Genomic DNA, 21,601 nt, shown 5'->3' on the forward strand with positions numbered 1-21,601 from the left:
TCAGCATGTTAAAAGGAAACATTTAGCTCAGATGGATTATTCCATAAAGAATTGAATAGTCTCTGTTCAGGGCCCAGCCTTTAGTGCCGATAGTGATACAGCTGTGTGTGGACGGGGAGGTGTCTCCCATTTCTCCACCTTGTTCAGCACATCTGCAGGATGGACGCTTGAGCCCATGAAACAGTATTGTGGTGAATTTAGGTTACAGCCACTTAAGACAATAATAAACATTTTTTTCCTTTAAAGATTCCTCATGGCAAGTGAAAGGGGTGCTAGATGACAGCTTGGAAGGGGGCATCATGATGACTTAGAAATGGGTACTATGGCCACTTTTTCTGATCAGGAAATAGAGGCTCAGAGAGGTGAAGTGACTTGCCCAAAGTCACACAGCTGGGGCGGGGCAGGAGTAGGATTTGAACCCAGATCTCTGAGATACTGCAGTGACTGACTGTGAGTCCGGGAAATTGTGAGGTCTCAGATCCAGCCCAAACAGTGGAAGTGGAGGCTGGGACTCTCTGAGGGGATATTGTGTCTGGCACATAACAGATGCTAGATCCTGGGATACCACAGCAAACAGGGCAGAAACCGTCATGATTAGAGGCAGCAATGCCGTGATATTGTTAAGACCACAGATATGGAGCCAGCTGCTGGGTTTAAACCCCAGCTCCTGCACTTCATGGCTGAGACCAACTACTATTCTCTCTGTGCCTCATCTTCCTCATTAGCAAATTGTACGTAATAGTAGTACTGACTTCAAAGGGCAGGTATGGGGAGGGATGAGCTATTTGTGCAGGGTTAAGGTCCGTGGATGGCGCATAGTAAGTGCTATATGAGAGTGTTAGGTAAATTACAGGTAATGTAGTCTGTATGTGCGTGTGTGTGAGCAAATGACAACTGGAAACATCCAAGTAACAGCTTTGAAATGGAATTATATAGGATTAAATGGATTTAAATAGACATTTCCACTGAAAGGGCATTTCTTGCATACACATCAACCAGACTTCAGATATGTGCAGCGAACTCCTCCAAAGCCCACGTGGGCCGGCATCTCTATCTGCCTGCCTGAGGGTGCTGGGAGACGACGTGTACAGCTTCCCGCCGGCAGGGGGCGCCCAAGACCACCAGCTGCTTTTCCTTTCCCCTGCAGCAACTTTGTTCTCTTGGTCAGGAGTTCTCAACCTTGGTTGCAAATTAGAATCACCAGGGGAACTTAAACAAATCCCCAGATCCTGGCTGCACCCCAGACCGACTGAATCGGAATCTCTGCAGATGGAGACCAAGCATCAGTGATTTGTAAAAGCTCCCAGAAGAACTTAATGTGCAGCAACTGGAGATCTACAGATCTGGGTCTTCAAAATTCTTAAATTCTTCATTCCCCCTGATCGTCTGAAACATGGACAGTGAGTCTGGCTTGTGAGGCAGTTCTCTCAGACCAGCGGGTCCTCTTGCTTAAAGGTGTATGAGAATCTGCAGGAGGGCTTGTTAAAACACAGAGTTCTGGTCCTGCCCAAAGATTCTAATTCAGCAGGTCCAGGGTGGGGCCTGAGAATCTGCATTTCTAACAAGCTTCCAGGTGAGGCTGATGCTGTTGTTGCTCCACTTTGAGAAGCTTGTAGCCTTGTAGATTTGTTTCATCTGGGAGATGAAAGGAAAACTCACAATAAAGCTGGAACTACAGGGTTTCATTATTTTATTTCTAAACACATTTTTAATTTCAAAATTTGAAATTACAAAATATTTCAGGCTTACAAAACTTACACACATACACACAGTCAAAGCATCAAAAATACAGAATAAATCAGGATAGCCAAGGTGCAGAAACAACCTAAGTGTCCGTCAATGGATGAATGGGTAAAGATGATGTGATATATACATATGCAATGGAATATTACTCTGCTATGAAAAGGAATGAAATCTTGCCATTTGCAACAACATGGATGAACCTTGAGAGCGTTTTAGGATGAACCTAAAGTAGCTGAACTCAGAAACAGAGAGTAGAATGGTGGTTACCAGGGGCTGAGGGTGGGGGAAATGGGGAGATGTTGGTCAAGGGGTACAAACTTCCAGTTAGAAGATGAATGAGTTCTGGGGATCTCAGCACAGCATGCTGATTATAGTCAACAATACTGTATTGTGTACTTGGAAGTTGCTAAGAGAGCAGATCTTCAATATTCTCATCACAAAAAAGAAATGTGTGACATGAAGGAGCTGTTGGCTGACACTATGGTGGTAATCATTTCGGAATATATAAGTGTATCAAATCAATACATTGTACACCTTAACCTTACACATATATTATGTCAATTATATGTCAGTAAAGCTGGAAAAAGTGCAGACTAAAAAGCCAAGATTAATACAGCATCCCTATTTGTTCTCCAGGGTTTCAGGCAAGAATGCTCAAGTAATCAGTGGCTGATTCTCTTAATTTATTGCAGTAGTTGTGTTCTATGAAGTCACGATGAACACTGAACTATTGCTTCTAGGGGAATGTAGGGGAACTAGTGTGCTCTTTAAGAGCCACATGTCCTTGGGGCCCCTTGTCTGGGCTACATGCCAGCACTCACGATGATCACAATCCTGGGCTTGGCCGACCCAGCTGTTTCTCATGGGACAGTTAGCTCAAAGGCCGTCATGGTCTGAGGGAACATGGAGGCCCTCTGGGGGGAGCTCTGGTCCTTGGAATGCAGGTCATACATGGACAGTCCCCCTCGGCAAGCACGCAGCCTTTGTTCCTCTGCCTGCTTAAGCAAGCTTCTCTCGGGGGCAGGAGCAGGTGCACACTTCCGTCCAGCTGGCCAACACTGGACGTTCCCTGTAAGTAACTCCCAATAAACCCACGTGTCTCACTCGCCATCTCTGGGTCTTTTCTTCAGTCTCTTTGCAACCTATCCCACACTGCTCACCCAACTGGGCATGTGGCCAAACTGGGAATCACTGGATTAGGATCCTGCAAGTCTCTAGTTACAGCATGTTCATCAACTAATCCATACATAGCTTTGTGTTGTATGTGTTTCTGTTTAAAAACACCCCATTTAATATGTATTAATGATCCATTAACATTGAACCCACGGCCAACAGCGCTGCAACTCATGCCTGAACGAAGCTTATCTGACACACGCATTTTCTCTGTAAGTCACGTCACAGCCCCCTTGCACTTAAGAACACTAGACAGCACCTCAGCACTATGCCTGGGGGCCAATGTAAACAGTGAAGGCACAAAAGCACAAAAATGTGACACACGTGGCACTAAATAGACCATGACGATGACATGTTTGTGGTCTGAGAGCTGAAACTAGAAGGGAGAGCGTTGCCTTGTTTGACATGAGCTGGGAAGGAGCGTGCAGATGACTCAAATTTTTCACTGCTCTGTGCATGTCTGCGAATGGCCTAGGACATCCCACCAGTATTGATTTGGGGATTGCAAATAAATTTTAGCAAGTAGGTGAATTCTCAGATACAGTCTTTGTGAATGATGACAATCAACTGTACACACACACACACACACACACACACACACAGAATCTCAAGTGCCTGTGTGTATCCACCACACAACATAAGCAACAAAAACATGACAGACACATGGGAAGCCCTCTGTGGATCCTCCCCTGAGAGGATCGTGCTGCTGAATTTGGGGTGTTTTTACATGGGGAAATCAGTTTTTCCAGGACACTGCACCTCCTTCTGGCTCTGCTGAAACCAGCAGCTCCATCCATTCTGTAGTCTGAAGGTCCCCACTCCCCAGAGATGCTGATTCACTTGACGTGGGGTGTGGCCTGAGCATCACTTTTTTAAAAACTTCCAGCTCACTCTACTGTGTATTCCTTGCTGAGAACCACTGATTACTCGAGCAGTCTTGCCACAAACCCTGGAGAACACACAGGAAGTTTGTATTAATCATATCTTTTTATTCTGTATTTTTGATGCTTTGGCATCTTGGGGACTTGCTCGGAGAGACTGCTCCTCCCAGGACTAGCTAATTCCTAGAGACAGCAAACAACTGACCTGTGAGTGCACCTTTCATGTGCAAACCAACCAATGCAGAGCCCACACCCCAACCCTCTCCTTCATGGAGCTCTTATACTCAGGGCCACTGTCCACTTACTAGATCACCCAGGGGCCAGGTACCAGACAACTAGGGACAGTGCCTACACCCCAGAGTCTGCTGAAGTGATTTAGACTAGACAATCCTAAGCCTGCTAACCCTGCCTCACCAATTTTTTCCATGGAAACCAGAATAAATGCTGTTGCTCATGTTTTCCCCTCTCTCCCTCTGCCTCCTGACTGACCCTGGTGCCTCCCCATGTGACCCCCACGGCATGCTGTGCCACCTCCTCTTGGGAACCGTAAGAAATAGGGTATCTTTTCAATGGTAATCATCTCCTTACCTGTTGGCCTCACCATACCTGAATAATAATAAACCTACATTTTAAAACAGATTCCTTGGGAGCTGGCCCTGTGGTCGAGTGGTTAAGTTCAGCATGCTCTGCTTCAGCAGTCCAGTTTCAGTTCCAGGGTGTGGAGCTACACCACTCATCAGTCATGCTGGGGCAGCGACCCACATACAAAATAGAGGAAAACTGGCACAGATGTTAGCTCAGGGCAAATCTTCCCAGCAATAAAAGAAAAAAGAAAAGAAGAGAAGAGAGGAGAAAATAAAAGAAAAGAAAAGAACCACTTAAATATGAATAAAATAAAACAGACCTCTTCTCCCATTCTTCTCATGCAGAACTCTCCATGGTTTTCAATGGTCTGGTGCTTTTCAGTCATCCATGCAAATATTCCCTCCTCCATTCCTGTGGTCAGTTAAGAACTGAGCATAATTGTTTTCTCATGCTCTGCTGGGGCAAATGTTAGATGTAGGGCACCTGACTCCCACTGCTGTTAATATTCTCTGCAGTTGAAAGAGGAAGCCAGAAGAGGCCTCCCCTGGGACCTCCATCCCTTGACAATTAGCTCATCACTGCTCGGGTAGAGAAGGTGCTGGTAGGCTAACCAGGGCGTGACACATTCCAGGGAGGTGTCCTCAGGAGTCATTGTGAGATGGGGAGAGCTGATGGGCATCTCTCACTGGGTCTGCTCACGGCCCTGGATCCACAGACTTAAGAGCAAGGTAGGGAAAGGACCTACAGAAGATATGTGTCTCTCGCCTTTGTCTTGTGCAAACAGGATGCATAGCACTGTGCAAATCTAGGGTCTGTTTTTCCAGCCTGTAGACCAAGTATCTGGATATTTCACATCATCTTTCTACTTTAAGTCCACAGCAGTGTGTGTGTTTGGTGAGGCAGGCTCTCCAGATATGATGGAACTAGTGCCACCCCTGTGAGTGTCCTCGCACAAATGTGTATGCAGGTGTTGCTGGTATCAGCAGGTGAGTTTCGGGCAGGAGTGGTGGTGAGAGACTGAATCTTCTTCTTTTCTTTTTGTTTTGGAACCCAAAACTCTCTGTATTTATGTAAATCTCCTCTTGAAACTTTCAAACACACGAAGTTTTCTATCAATTTAATTTTCTTGAAGAAACCTCTACTGGAGCCTTCTGACCTGCTTCAGGCTGAACTAGCTGACAGCTGCCATCCTAGGATCCCCCTTCACCATTATCCTAGAGATTCCATTTGGGTTGAATCCACTGTTTCCTATAGTCTGTATTTTCTCTTTAGGTTTATGCCCCATTGAGGTGGCACATGTGCTCCCTGAGAAAGAGTCAATGGAGACACACTTTTTGAAAATACCATCTGGTCTAAAGATGTCTTTATTCTTTTTTTTTTTCTTTTGTGAGGAAGATCAGCCTTGAGCTAACATCCATGCTAATCCTCCTCTTTTTGCTGAGGAAGACTGGCTCTGAGCTAACATCTGTTGTCAATCCTCCTCCTTTTTTTTCCCCCAAAGCCCCAGAAGATAGTTGTACGTCATAGTTGCACATCCTTCTAGTTGCTGTGTGTGGGACGTGGCCTCAGCATGGCCGGAGAAGCAGTGAGTTGGTGCACGTCCAGGATCCGAACCTGGGCCGCCAGTAACTGAGCACATGCACTTAACCACTAAGCCATGGGGCCGGCCCAAAAGATGTCTTTATTCTATTCTCACACTTAAATGGTTATTTGACCAGCTATAGAATCCTAGGTTGGAATTAATTTTCCCTGAGCATTTTGAAGAGATCACTCCATTGCCTTCTAGTATTTTGTGTTCCTGTTGAAAAGTTCTAGGGCATTCCTATTTTTGAGTTTTGTAGGAAACGTGTTTTATCTCTCTGGAAGCTTATAGGATATATTATTTTTGTCTATTCTGCTGAGCAATTTTCAATCTTGAAATTCACAACTTCCATTCTGGAAAATTTTCTTGCATTATTTCCTTGAATTTTTCTGTTTTTTTCTTCTCATATTTCCATACATCTGAAATGCCTACTGTTTCTTTGTTGGGCCATCTGTGATGATTCTTTGACTTATTCGTCATTTTTCTACTAGTTTTCTCTTTGTTCTTTTGTGATGTCTTCCTAAATTTTATATTTCAACACTTCTATTGAGTTTTTCATGTCTCCCATCATTAAAAACATTCTAAAAGATTTTTTTTGTTATTTAAAGTAAAGATAAAATCCTTCGTTTCATGGATATTATCTTTGTAGTTATATCTCTGAGTTCTATTCAGTTATATTTCTAATATTACTAAGAATTTCGTTTTAATTTCTTCTTCCCTCAAAGTCTGTTTCCTCCAAAGTGCCTTCATTTTCAGAATGACTGTTTCGGTCTCTGTCCCTTGTATAAGATATTTTTGGTTAATTGGGTAAAAGAGTTGATGGGAAGCTCTATGCACATGTGTTAGCCTGTTGACTTGGTTTTCTATTTAGGGTGACCTGGCTGGGCTGTTTCCTTGGGGATTCCGTAGTGGTAGCTCTTTCTTTCTTTTTGGGACTGGTTGATTCCCAGAGAAGAATCTCTCATTTAGATGTCAGTTCATTGGGTAACCCCCTTGAAAGGCTGGAATGTTGGACAAATTCTCCAATTCTTTCCCTCCTCAAGGAGAAGCCAGGACTGGGGGTTTTTAACTCACTTGCCTTGTGCTGACATGGGGAAAGGTCTATGGCCGGGGAGTGCACACTAGTCTAAACCATCACCTTTGTTCTCAGTGGCTCCCAACCTGGGCCACTTTCCCGTCAGTGCTCAGACTCATGTAAGACAGAAACCAGTCCTTCAGGAAGCCCCTCAAAATGCTAGAATATGGGATGTGTGGTACAGCAATTTCCTTCCTTTCTCAGGGAGAGTCTGGGAGCTGGGGGTTTCCTCCTGGATTGTGTGGTGCTATGATGGGGGAGGAATTATGGTGAGATGGTGTCGTGTATTTTCCTACTGGCTTCAATGCAGCTGATCTCATGCTCAGTTGAGGTGCAGGAGCCTTTCAACCGGTCTCTGGATTTCACAAAGGGAAATAATCCATGTATTGTTAAATCAGTATGTCCATGTTGGGGAAAGAAGTCTGGGGCTTCCCATTCCACCATTTTGCTTACATTACCCCTGCTGTCTTCGTATAAGGTCATGAGTCATATTGGATTAGATCCCAACCGAATGACCTCATTTTCACTTAATTACCTCTTTAATGACTCTACCTGTAAATACAGCCGGGTTCTCTGCTCCTGCGGGGTTAAAATTTCAAAATATGAATTTTGAAGCGATATAACTCAGCCTACAACAATGCTACAACATGGATGAACCTCTAAAACATTATGATAAGTAAAAAAATTCAGACAAAAGAGGTCACACACTGTATGATTCTATTTATATGAAATATCCACCATGGTAAATCTGTGGGTACAGACAGCAGATAGGTGGCTGCCAGATGCTGGGGGATTGATAATGGGAGTTAGCTATTTAATGAATATAGAGTCTTCTTGGGGGTGATGGAAAATTTTGGGAACTAGATAAAGGTTATGATTGCACAACCTTGTGAATATACTAAATACCATGGAATTATACACTTTAAAATGGTTAATTTTATGTTAGGTGTATGTCGCGTCACATGAATTTGTGAATTTGATGTTATGTGAAAGTGAGTGTGGTTGTGTGTTTATATGTATGTAAAGCGAGAAAGCCATGTGGCAAAAGAGTAACAATTAGTTAAGGGTACATGGTTGTTCCTTCCACTTTTCTGTAGGTTTAAAAATTTTCGTGTAAAAAGTTACAAACCCTGAGAAAAGACTTGGTGTTATCTTTTTCAGCCATTTCCGTCATTTTAGGCTTATCTTTTCCAAAGGCTAATGGTGATGACTTGTCAGCATAAAAGAGGAAATTAAGTAAATTCTAAAAAAACAACTAAAAGTGAGTGATTAAAGAAAAACACAGGTATATTCTACAGACTATCTCCCTGTTTAAACTTTTCCTAGTAGAATGCAAAAATGTCTTGTTAATGCCCAAACTTCATAAAATGTGTCTGTCTCTCAATACAATGTTTTCTGGCCCATAGTTACAGAGGAAAAGTTGATATTGACACCAAGCTAAGTACAAGACTTTAAACAAAACAGTGTATAGAAAAAGTGTCTCAAGTGGTAACAAAGGAGAGTGTGCGTCTCAGGTATTACTGGTGCCGAGAGGTTATGACAACATCACACTCAATGTGAGTCATTCTCTGCTGTTATGTGCTTGTCATGAACTTGTTTCCTCAAGGATCGTCTACATTTTGACAAAAGCAAAGGTTAGTGTTGTACAATGATTCCCCCAAAAGTTGAGAGAGTGAAGAAAATCCTGGAAAAGGAAGCAATGGAAAAGAAATATGACTTCATACTGTTAATAGCTCTGTTCATTTCTCAGTCAACAGGAAGTAATGTTTTAAGTATGTCATATCCCAGCATGATAGCTTGTTACTGATACGTAAGCGTTTCACTGGTTTTAGCTATATTTCAGGAAATTGGTTGAGAGTTTGGGGTTGATGTGAAATACAACTTTTCCCATTTAAATAATGGAATATAGGGTTCCAATCGACAACGTTGTGTGCATCTGCTTTTCAGGAGTGGACAACTGACATTAAGCAGGAGATACCTGTATTGAGAAAACGTTAGTGTGGATGGCACATGGAAATGGCAAAATTATGAAGGTGGTATGCAAGGACTAATATTTGAGGCACACACCTAGACTACTAACAATTTCTTTTTCATCTTTATTTTTCTTCCTCTGTTCCTTAGAACAACATGACTCAGCCACAAATAACTTGAATCATGGCTTGTTCTATCCATTCCTACACCCTTCCATCCACCCACCTGCCCATCCACCCATCCATCCATCTTTGATGCAAGTCAACATGCTAGGTGTTGAGGATCCAAGATCCCCTGCCCAATTCTCCATATCCTGATTTCTCTTTCCAAACTCCTGTCTGTTCCATCCCTGTCTGTTCCACAAACGTTGAAGTGTCCATGTACCTTGGGTAACAGTTACACAGAAATGAATAATAGCAGGATACTTCCTGTCCAGGATCTCATGGTCTATGGCAGTGCTATGTAAAGTGTGGTCCATGAGTTCTTATTGGCCATTAAGGAGGAAAGGACTTTGGGATGGACTGTCAATCAACAGCATCACTAACCTTTAGTTCAACTGACATTTATTCCAGAACAAGACTTTCTCAACAAAGGAAGCAGTGTGTGGAATAACTTTCTGGTACAAGCTCTTTATCTCCATGCAGACTATCCCAACTGCTTTGAGTCCTGGTCTAGAATGTGCTTGGAAAGAAGATTTCATGATGAATGTCAAATCCAATTTGTAAGCTCTGGCTGTATGGTGTGCTAGGTTGGGAAGCTCCATCTAAGTTCAGAGGTAGAAAGCAATGAGATCAATGACTAACATCTGCCATGCACTTGGGAGTAGAGAGTGGTGGCATGGTACAAGGAATTTGCTAATAGTTACTACTGTAAATAAAGTCCTTAGCATATGTCACTTGTTCCTGCTTCTGTCTTGGTTACACCTTGTTGCCACCTGTATGACTCAGCTTTGGTTTGAGCAGAGCTCTGGGTAAATCACTCTGCTTTGGCCTTGCCTGTGACTTTCTGTAGAGGGCAACCTTGTTGAGGATAGCCTGGCTCTCTGGTCTCTACCCTTTCCTTTGGCTCTGGTTGTGGACACATAATAAGTTCATGGGCACTAGAGTCATCTATCTCTAGATCATTGCATCTCCTGAGACTTGCAGGCGCCTCAAGAATGGAAGAGGAAGAAATGTCTCAACCCAGTGAAGCTGCCTCCTAGCTGTTCCACCACCATCACTGCCTCATTATTTAACTCAGAAGAAGTCTCCTGGACATCAGAATTGGTTTTGTTTTTGAGCATGGGTCCATTTGCAATAATGGATTCCCTCATCTCCTCTTCCTAATTGGATCTAAACGAAAAGACTTGGATGTTTGTCGCATTCAATTATCCACATCAGTGCTGCTCATCCTTCTGTGGTTGTGAGATGAGTAAATGTTATTCCATGATCCTCCAGGGACAATCCAAACATAAAGGGCTCTAGGCTCCCATTGCAACCAATTTTCTCTCCAGCAGAAAGGTAGACCCAGAGGGGTTTCTGATGCAACAGCTCTCCCTGGAGCTTCCATACCCAGGCGATGACAACTATCTCTGCACAGACAGAGGCAGCACTGTTTAAGCCCAGGATGCTGGAATCCAGGGAGGTTTTATCTGAGACTGTCTTGGAATGAGGGGGGTTGACATGCTCATGGGGTGTTGAGAAAGGTCCCTCACTCCACACACAGACCACAGTAAGTGGAGGAAAGACCTTGGAACCCAGCCTTATGGAGATCTTGGGCGTCTAGGCATGACTGAGAGACTAGACATTCATGGCAGGATGAATCCAAAGAACTGCTCATGTTGTTTCCCACAAACGTGCTGAGTTGAGTCTGAGTTGTGCTTATTCTTTCCCTGTCTGTCTTCATCGCTGTGAACCCAAGAAGGCCAGGCCTCTAGACAGCAGGAAGTCATCTATGTTGATGTTCAATCCATCTTGAAGGTCAACCCATACTGACCTTCCATAAAAGCTGTTGGAAGCAGTCAGGCATGGGCACGTGACCTTGGTCATGAGGCTGGTACCAGAACAAACTTTCTAGCATGGGTTGGGGGCACCTTCAGATCACCTTCTGAGGACTGGCCATCCACAACTGTGATCCCCTGGGGGAGTTCTCAGTTCTGGCCTCCTGGGCAGAAGAGCTGAGCATTAACTCCAGGAAAGAAGCGACATCCAGTGTTGAGAGATCTTATGATTTGGAATCAGACAGATAGGAATTCAAATCCTAGTCTGCCCTCTTAGTAGCTGTGTGACTTTAGGTAAGTCACATCCACTCTCTCAGCCAATTTGTCATTAAAATTAGTTCCAACCAAAATAGTGTTTCCCTTGCAGAATATATTCATTCAACAACTGTTTATTGAGTGAGCTCTGCTGTGGATCCTTAAGCTGTGCTAATGGATTGTGAGGCTTAAATAAATACTATAAATGACAGTGTCCTGCAAAATGTCATTTGATTATTAAGATGATCAAGGGTGCATTTCATGCCTGGCCATCGTGGAGAGATGTGAGAGTTTTACTGGCAACAAGAAGGGAAATAATGCTGGTGTCTTCACCCTGGTCACTCAGTGTCAGCAAAGGGGTCCTCAGACCCAAATTTTGGCATCCTTAATGAAAATGGGGAAAGAAAGAGGTAAAACCACACTTGGAAAGTTTCTGAAGGGGCTTCCCTTCGACCCAAATGAAAAGTATTGATTTAGGAGTCACAGTGTGATGAGTCAGCCCGGATTCAAGTGAGTCATGGCTAACTCTGCCAGCTCTGGCTGTGTGACTGGCAGGGCAGGGGTTGGGGAGGTTGGGTGGGTGGAAACATCTTTTCCAAAAGAGGTCTTGGAGGGGAAAGAGTTTGAAAAAGGCTCATGACACTAGGGGACCACAACCAGAATTGCTAGCCTCTGAGGAACTGCTGGTTAGAGATTCCAAATATCCAGGGCTTTGCATTTTTTAAAAGATGCATCAAGAACAGTGGGACCCTCTGGGCACCTTGGAAGGAAAGGTGAGTTTGAGGGCTCACAGGACAGAGTGTGTGCGTGTGTGTGTGTAAAAACTCCTGAAATATATATTACAGTGTTTTTTTTTTTTTTTGGAGGCGGGGTGTAGAATGCCAAGATAAAAATAGGGACTTTGAAATCAAATCCCTATTTGTTCAAATCTTGGCTCTATTACTTCCTTGCTGGGTGATACTGGATAAGTCTCTATGCTTCTCTCAACCTCTATCTTATCCAAAAAAAAAAAAAAAAACCACACATAAATAACAATACATACAGGCACTGTTTTCTTTTATTGTGATAAAACATACATAACACAATTTACCATTTTAACCACTTCTAAGTGCACTGTTCATGGCATTAAGTGTATTCACATTGTTGTGCAACCATCTCCACCATCCATCTCCAGGACTTGAGGATTAAAGCATTAAGCACGTAAAACAGCCAGATGACTGCTACACAGTCAGCACTCAGTCGGTGTCAGCTCCTTTCAGGGTGAGGACATGTGAGTGGACAGAGCAAGATCAGATTTATTTGGACACTTAAATAGTCCTGGACAGGAGTCTGCAGTAGAAGCTCTTTACCAGCTGGGGTACTGGTGACTGGGGGGATTGATTGGCTGTAAGTTGACTGAAAGGTGTGAGTAGGCTCATTCTACTTCCTGGGGACATTTGGCCATGTGTGGAGCCATTTTTGGTTTTCCTGACTAGATGGTGAGAGGGAAGTGCTGCTGGCATCAAGTAGGTTGAGGCCAGGGATGCTGCTGAACTTCATACAATGCACAGGACAGCTCCCCACAACAGAGAATTATCTGTCCACAAATAATGCCAAGGTGGAAAAACCCTGTTGTAAGCCAATGGGGTTGGGAATGAGTGAATTTTTAAAGACTCTGCTAAGGGATCTCAGAAGCCAGAGAAGGAGCAGGTGGGTTTCTACCCAGTAAGGACAAGGGCATCACAGAGCAGCACTAATGAGGATGAACTGGACAAGGTCAGGCTTGACCATGAAAGGGGTCATGATGTTGAATAATAATAACAGGAGTCGACATTGACAAGAATGTCCTATGTGCCTGGCACTGTGCTAAGTGCAGATCATCCAGCCAGAACTCTTTAATGCTTTCCCCTTCCAGAGAATTAGTAGTATTTACAATTTATTGAGCACTTGCTGTGCGACGGGTACTAAGCTCTTAACATTCATGCTTTGATTTAATCTTTACAACAATGCCTCTGACCCAAATTATCACCATCCATTTTATGGATGAAAAAACTGAGGTTGAGTAGCTGCTCAAGGTCATGTTGCTACAAAGTATTTGAGCTGGGATCCAAGCTCCTGGGTACACTCTCCTAACCACCAATCCATACAGCTCATGTGATCTATTTCTTCTGCTTGGAACAACTTTCCCTCCCCTAGCTGCCTGGAAAATTCCTACTTGATCTTCAAAACTCAGTTCCAATGCCTCCTCCTCTGTGAAGGCTTCCCTGTCCCCACCCCAGGCAGAGTTTAATTCTCTGGGTCCCCAAAGCATCATGCATGTGTCTCTATTACATTTCTGATCAGACTATTCTGAAACTATTTGAACAATGCTTGTTTTCCCTCTCAAACTCTGAATTCCATAATCACAGAACTAAGTTATCTTACTTCCTTACATCATTGACCGACTTTGGAAAATGCTGCCAATGAGGCAGCCCATTCCCTTTTTGTTTGGATCTCACTGTTAGAAAGTTCTTCATTAGGGTGAACCGCACAGCTAGCCTCACTAAAATCCACTTCCAGGTAGCAGGAAGCAGTTGGTTCTACTGCGTCCCTCTCATAGAAGCTCTTCAGATACTGAGGGCACCTGTCACCTGTCCCAAGAGGCTTCCCTGACCATGTCCTGTGGGGTCTCCAGCCATTTCCTACAGAATGCTGTACTCACTTCCCTCACTGCCCTTCTCTCTATCACGTAGATCTTGTCTATTTATGTCCTTGTTTGTCATTGGTATCCTGATGGAGACTGTGGGGTCCGGGGAAGCGGGGAGATTGCCCAGGTGGTTCACCTCTGAATGTCTTCTGCTCAGACCAGTGACTAATTTTGTTGAATGTATGGGTGAATGGCTGGTTGGGGGCTTGGATGTGATAGGAAAATCAGGATGGTGAATAACTAAAGACAGCTTTAAAGGCCATCTGAGTGAGGATGGCAGCCTTAGGACAAAGAGTTCCCGTGAGACCCTCAAGAGAACCCACTTGCCCTTAAATGGCCAGTCTTGCTGCTTTCCTATCTACATACAGTTGGGGATGGACATCCTTACTGTCCTGCATTGTCCATTGCTGGAGTTGTGGGTGGTGCATTGTATTCCAGGGCAATCAGGTTTTGCCAGGGGCCTTGGAGTTGCCAAGGGAATTAAGCGTTCCTGTTTTAAGTGTGCAGTTCCTACTGGTCTGTGGTCATCTTTCTTGTTCACCTCATTCACTCAGGCAATGCTTATTAGAGACTCACAATCTTCTAGACCTAGTGTCTTACCCTGGTCCTTGAAATTGAGTCAGACTACCCACAGGTCGCTACTGTGCCATCCAATGCAACAGAGTCACCAATAATAGCTGAGCTCATTGACAACTGTCCCCCCACCTAATTCCAGTCAATTTGACCCCTAACCTGCTGTCACCCAAGTGCCTCTTTGGTTCACACTCCCTAGAATCACAGTCTGAGTTCCCAGACTGACCCCAGTGCTGGCTCGTCATAGATGTCTCTTTGCTCTGGATTCTCATCCAGGCATTTGGACTCAGGCCCTCCTCTCTGTTTTGGTGCTTGATTTGTTGCTTCAGCACCATCATCACCAATTACACTACCCCAGTCTTTTTGGAATCTCACCTCTGCTTTGGCCCTAGGACCATCAGGACGAGGGGTATTGAAACATTCTCCTGGGACCACGACTGTCTTTCACATGGATTTAGAAATTAGGACTACAAGAGTAAGTGGGTAGCTCTTTACTGGGGTGTGGCAGAGCATCTTGTTCAGAGATGCAAGTTGCTACTCTCCCATCCTATGCCCATGATAGACATCACTAACTGATTGTGGCTTTTCTCCTACTGATTCTAGCTGTGACCTCATCACTCTTCTCAAGACACCACTCTAGGCAGCCACTACCAATTGATGGCCATTGCCAGGTGGGATGAAACTTATTTGCTTCTTGATATAGGTCTCCTGTTGTTTCTTCAGCAAAGGGATGTTGTGTAAAATATGGGAGATGTGAATCAGTCAGTGGCCTCTGACTTCATTCCAGTGGGTCTCTTCAGTCACTCAGGGTCATATCAGCTTCTCTTCTCCCTGGTGGCTACCATGTTTATCATGGGCCTTCTGGGCAGCACTGTTCTGCTCTTTCTGATCCGCATGGACTCCCAGCTCCACACACCCATGTACTTTCTGCTCAGTCAGCTCTCTCTGTTTGATGTTGGCTTCCCCTTGGTCACTATCCCCAAGATGGCTTCAGACTTCCTGCAGGGAGAAGGTTCCATCTCCATCGGGGGTTGTGCAGCTCAAATATTTTTTCTGACACTGATGGGTGTGGCTGAGGGCATCCTGTTGGCCCTCATGTCCTATGATAGTTATGTTGCTGTGTGCCACCCCCTGCAGTATCCTCTGCTCATGAGGTGCCAGGTGTGCCTGCTCACGCTGGCTCCTCCTGGCTGGCAGGTGTGCTCAATGCCTCCATCCAGACCTCCATCACTCTGCACTTCCCCTACTGTGCCTCCCGCATTGTGGACCACATCTTCTGTGAGGTGCCAGTCCTGCTGAAGCTCTCCTAGGCAGACACCTCGGCTTATGAGTTGGTGCTGTCCACCTCAGGGGTGCTGATCCTTGTGCTTCCCGTTTCCCTCATTGCCGCCTCCCATGGCCACGTGTTGGAGACAGTTCTGCGCATGTGCTCAGAGGAGGCCCGAAACAAGACCCTCACCACCTGCTTCTCGCACATCACAGTAATGGGGCTCTTTTATGGAGCAACAGTTTTCGTGTACATGGTACCAGGTGCCTACCACAGTCCACACCAGGACAACACGGTCTCCCTCTTCTACAGCCTGGTCACCCCCACGCTCAACCCCCTCATCTACAGTCTGAGGAACCAGGAGGTGCAGATGGCTTTGGTCAAAGTGCTCAGAAGAGCTGGATTCAGGCCAAAGTGATGACCACGCAGGAGGCTGCTGGCTAATCCCAATGGTTCTACATCCCACCCATCTCCCCAAAGCACTAATTTGCGGTGCAGCTGCTAAGGCCTATGTTGAAGGCTAGTGTCTGTCCAGCTTCTTCCCATCCCATGAGGAGTTGAGTTCACGTTTTGTCCCATGGGCTTCTGAAAATCAACTGTAGCAGTCCCAACCACTTTTATTATATTCTGTAGTACTATTTACACAAATGGAAGGCCCTACTTTGTAAAGTTGAGATCTCCTTGTTATCGAATTCATAATTGTACTAGTAATAATTAACATTTTTTGACCAATTTATATGCTAAGTGAATGTTACTTCATCCTCAAGACAGCTTTTGAGTTGTAGGGGCTATCATGTTTTATATGTAAGAAAGAACAAAAGACTCAAAAAGAGAAAACAAGTCAACAATGGTAATACTTCCAGAAAGTGGTAAAGCTGAGACTTGAATTCATGATCATTTGATGCCAAAGACAGTCCTCCAGCCACTGTGTTGTTTGACTGCCAAGCAGAGATGTACTGCCATAAGTTAGAGTGCGTGTGTGTGTGTGTGTGTGTGTGTGTGTCAAGATGGAAAACGCTGCATATCATTTTCTTTAATGAAATATGGATTTCTTCATTTGGAAGATTAAAAATAAATGCTCTATGTTTGCTTTTAAGTCCAACCTTGAAATCAGTTTAAAACCAGAGCAACTGAAACAAAAAAGCCAGAGCGTAAACATTCACTATAAATCATTCGTCTGCACCATGTCATTATATATTTGAACCTCCTTAATTTTCTCCCTGATTATGTAGCTAAAAACATGTTCTTGAATTTTTAAAAAGAGATTTAAAATTATATATTTCCCAGATTATAATGTTTGCTTTTTCCTTTATTCCCTCCTGCTTTTCTTGAGATTCTTTCCTTTTTTTTCTAATTTCTTTCAATTCAAGACTAAGTTAAACATTTTTCATTAATTAAAAAATATTTTAGATGAGATATTTCTACTCAATCAGTGTAGTATGTATTTTTCAATGTTTCCGATATGGTAATTCTATGCATTTTTTACTATTGCTTTATAAAATATTTAAGAGATATTTTTAAAGTTTCCTGTATTGAGGCAATTTATCCTTATTTAAAATTTACATTATTTCACTGTACTCGGATATTTTTCTTTGGATTATTTCCATTTAAAGGAGTTAAGTTTTCCTTCCATCTTCTAAACATATGGTCAAGTTTTGTTAGAGACCATAGACTCTAAAATATGTATTCAGTTTACACAGAAGATAGATTTGATATACATCAAATAGATCTACTGCACAAATAATACCATTTAGAGCATCCTTATGAATAGTTTTATCTACTTGAATTGGTATAGTCTGTGAAAGGTGAATTAAGGTTTTATTTATTCTCAAAAATTCACCTTATTTATTTATTTTGTTTATAATTTTATTTATTTATTTATTTTTCCCCCAAAGCCCAAGTAGATAGTTGTATGTCATAGCTGCACATCCTTCTAGTTGCTGTACGCGAGACACGGCCTCAGCATGGCGGGAGAAGCAGCTCATGGGTGCACGCCCGGGATCCGAACCCCGGCTGCCAGCAGCGGTGCGCTCGCACCCAACCGCTAAGCCACGGGGCCAGCCCACCTTATTTCTTTTTTATGCAGAGGAATTTTTATTTGCCTCTGAAATTTGCAACATTTCATGACATCTTTAAAGTTAACTTATTCAATTCTTTCTATCATGAATTCAGTCCCGTTGGGTGATAATGACCTGATCTAGCAGAGGTTTTGTTGAAAACCTGAAGAAATCATAAACATCAAAGAAGTTCGGTTTGTCCACACAGCACTCAAAGTACAAGGCAAAGATCGTTTTTCAAGTGGCCTTTAATAAAGCTATATGATACATGCAAAAGTAGTTTATAAAATTTGTACCAAAAAAAGAAAATGGAGGACTATATAACCAATTTCCTTGAGGCTTAAGTAACCTTGATGACAATATGGAAAAGAGCAATGGAAAAATGATTTCTGTCCCATTTCACTTACACATCCAGACGCAATCATTGTACATATGACAGTAGCTAATGGAATCCAATTGGGTATTAAACAAAAAGAACTTTTTGGATAATGTTAAGATTTATTCCTGGATCCAAAGGCTGAAAGAAAAGTAGAAATTCTATGATTGCATTTTGGGCGAGTTCTCCCAAACATTTAAGTTAGAGGTAACAAAAGTTTCATAAAAACTCTTACTTCCCAATTCATTTAGTAAAGCTAGTGTTATTACTCAACACCAAACCTGATAGAAGACATTACAAGAAAAGAAAACTACATACCAAAATCCCTAATAAACACAGACACAATAATTCTTAACAGCATTTTAGCAAATTAGATCCCATATCTGAAAAGGATCATACATGATGACCCAGTGAGAGTTTAGGGAATTCAAGTTTCATATAACACTCAAATAGCAATCAGTGTAATTCACTCTATTAGCAAACTAAGTAAGAAAAAACATACGATCATGTCAATAGATGTATAAAAGCTTTTTAGAAAATCAAAAATACCTTAATTCTCAAAACTCTTAACACAGTAAGATAGAAGGGAACTTCCTCAACTTGATAAATCCATCTACAAAAAACCTACTGCTTGCATCATACTTCATGGGCAAGGAGTAAATGCTTTCCCCCAGGATCAAACCAAACAAGGATATCCATTCTTGGCACATCTTTTCCACCTTTACTGTAGGCTGCATAAAGTGAAATAAAAGAGGAAAACTAAGCAAATATAACCCAGATTGGAATAGAAAATAAACCATGTTTATTCACAGACAACAAGATCATCTATGTAGAAAATCTGATAGAAAATGCAAAACAATGCTACACTAATAGGTGAGTTTAGCAAAGTTGCATAATGCAAGAGCAACATAGAAAAACCACTTGTATTTCTACATACTGGCAAATAACCACTGTGATACAAAATAAGTGTAAAATGAAATAAAGTTAAATTATTAAATTTAATTATATATTTAATTATTCACTTACACAATTATGTATTAATAACTTAACCTATTAAATTATTAAATGAAACGTTCTCTTTAAAATTGAATAAAAATATGATATACTTAAAGATAAACTGATAAATGATGGGCAAGTCTTGCACACTGAAAAGTACAAAATAATGCTTAGAGTAATTAAGGAAGACAAAAATATAGACATATTGTCGTGTTTTTGCAGGTTCAACATTGTAAGATGTCAATTCTTCCTAAAGATATTTATTAATTCAATGCAATTATAATCACAATCATAGTAAGCATTTGTTTGGGGTTTTTTTGGTGTAAATTGAATAGATCCTTTCAAAATTCATGTAGAAATGCAAAAGACCTAGAATAGAAGACCGTTGAAAAAGAGCAACAAATTTGAAGGAATAATCCTAAGTGATTTCAAGTCATTTGATAAAACTAGAGCAATAAAGATAGTATGCTATTTTCATAGAGATAAACAAATGGATCAATGAAAGAGAATAGAGTCCAGAAATAGACCCACACAACTGGACAAAAGTGCAGATGCAAATCTATGGAGAAAGAAAAGACTTTTCAACAATAGTGCTGAGACATTTGATATTGATATATAAAAAAAACACTTTAATTCATAACTTGTAGTGTATACAGATATTAACTCAAAATTTCTAATAATCCTACAAGAAATTTAAAATATAAAGTTTGCAGAAAAATGTCATAGCAGAAAGTCTTTCTGGCTGTGGATTATACAAAGATTTCTTTGATACCACACCAAAAGCACAATTCAAAGATTAAAAAAAAAAAGTGATAATTTGGACTTCCTAGAAATTAAGAATTTCTGCTTTTTGAAAGACACTCTTAAAAGAATGAAAAACAAGTCACATACTGGGAGTAAATATTGCAACTCCTATATCTGATAAAGAACTCCTTGTACCCAGAATATATAAAGAACTCTCAAAACATGATAATAGTAAAATCAACAGCTGATTTTGAAAAATGGGCAAAATATTTGAACTGAAACTTTACCAAAGAAGATATATGGATTTCAGTAAGCATATGAAAGGATGTTCAGCATATTTTTACAAGGGAAAGGCAAATTAAAAAAACAGTGTAATATCATTACACACCTATTAGAATGAATAAAATTTAGAAAGACTGATCATGTCAGGTCTTTTCAAAGATACGGCAGAACTAAAACTGTTATACATTGCTGAGGAACATCCATGTGGGACAACATTTTGGCAATTTATTAAAAGTTAAATATATATCTGCCGTATGATGTAATCATTGCACACTTAGGTATTTATTCAAAAGGAATGAAAGCATATAAACAGAGTTATAGGTAAATGTTTGCAGCACCTTTATTTGTAATAATCAAAATCTGGAAACAATCCAAATATCCATCAACAGATGAATTGTAAACAGACTGAAATTTCCATACAATGGAACACTATTAAGTAATAAAAATGAATTAACTATTAATATATGCAGGAATAAGGATTTATCTCATAGTAATGAGTCAAATAAAGGAAGCCAGTTAAAAATGGGTGCATACTATACGATTCTAATAGTTCAAACTAATCTATAGTGTCAGAAAGCTCAGGGGTGGTTGCTTGGGCAATGGGGGGGGCATCAAAAGGGGCACAGGGCACATTTAGGAGTGATGGAAATTATTGTTACTTGAATTGTGGTTTCAGCTTCACGGGTGTATAAGGACATCAAAACTGATTGAATTGCATGCTTTAGTTATGCACAGCTTCCTTTATGTCAGTTACGCCCTGATAAAGCTGTTAAAGAAGCAAACATGGGGCCGGCCCTGTGGCTTAGCGGTTAAGTGCGCGCACTCCGCTACTGGCGGCCCGGCTTCGGATACTGGGCGCGCAGGGATGCACCGCTTCTCCGGCCATGCTGAGGCCACGTCCCACATACAGCAACTAGAAGGATGTGCACCTATGACATGCAGCTATCTACTGGGGCCTTGGTGGGGGGGGCGGAAAGGAGGAGGATCGGCAATAGATGTTAGCTCAGAGCCGGTCTTCCTCAACCAAAAGAGGAGGATTAGCACGGATGTTAGCTCAGGGCTGATCTTCCTCAAAAAAAAAAAAGAAAAAAAAAGTGCTAATAATTCATGGATTGTATTCTGTTCAGGCTGGTGGACCTCACTAACTCACGGATATTCATGGGTGCACATTTCAACAATGCCCTTCTCAGTAAAGGGAACCTAAACTGAACTTTTTTCTCCTGACTTGATGTCCGGTCAAGAGTATCAGCATCTCAGGATGCTTGCATGGCAGACACTCTGGGCCCCAAGAGAGAGCGGGGGTCCCAGCAGTAGGGCCTGGAAGCTGTTTCTCTGCCTCAGTCTGAGCCCATCAGGGAATGACTATAGGATCAGAACAAAGGAAAGAGTATGAGAGGA

At 42.1% G+C, this 21,601-nt stretch overlaps 1 protein-coding gene across 1 annotated transcript; it reads left to right on the forward strand.

Moving 5' to 3' along the window:
- The first annotated feature begins 14,513 nt into the window (after positions 1-14,513).
- Positions 14,514-16,227, forward strand: LOC147912161 (olfactory receptor 2Z1-like). Its single transcript, XM_087426062.1, is given in 2 exon segments — positions 14,514-15,658; positions 15,661-16,227. Coding segments are annotated over 2 exon segments (939 nt in total). The 5' UTR covers positions 14,514-15,225; the 3' UTR covers positions 16,167-16,227.
- The last annotated feature ends 5,374 nt before the right edge of the window (positions 16,228-21,601 follow it).

The sequence above is a fragment of the Ceratotherium simum genome, chromosome 39 (assembly GCF_057802395.1).
Source record: "Ceratotherium simum simum isolate JZ-2026a chromosome 39, ASM5780239v1, whole genome shotgun sequence".
NCBI lineage: Eukaryota > Metazoa > Chordata > Mammalia > Perissodactyla > Rhinocerotidae > Ceratotherium > Ceratotherium simum.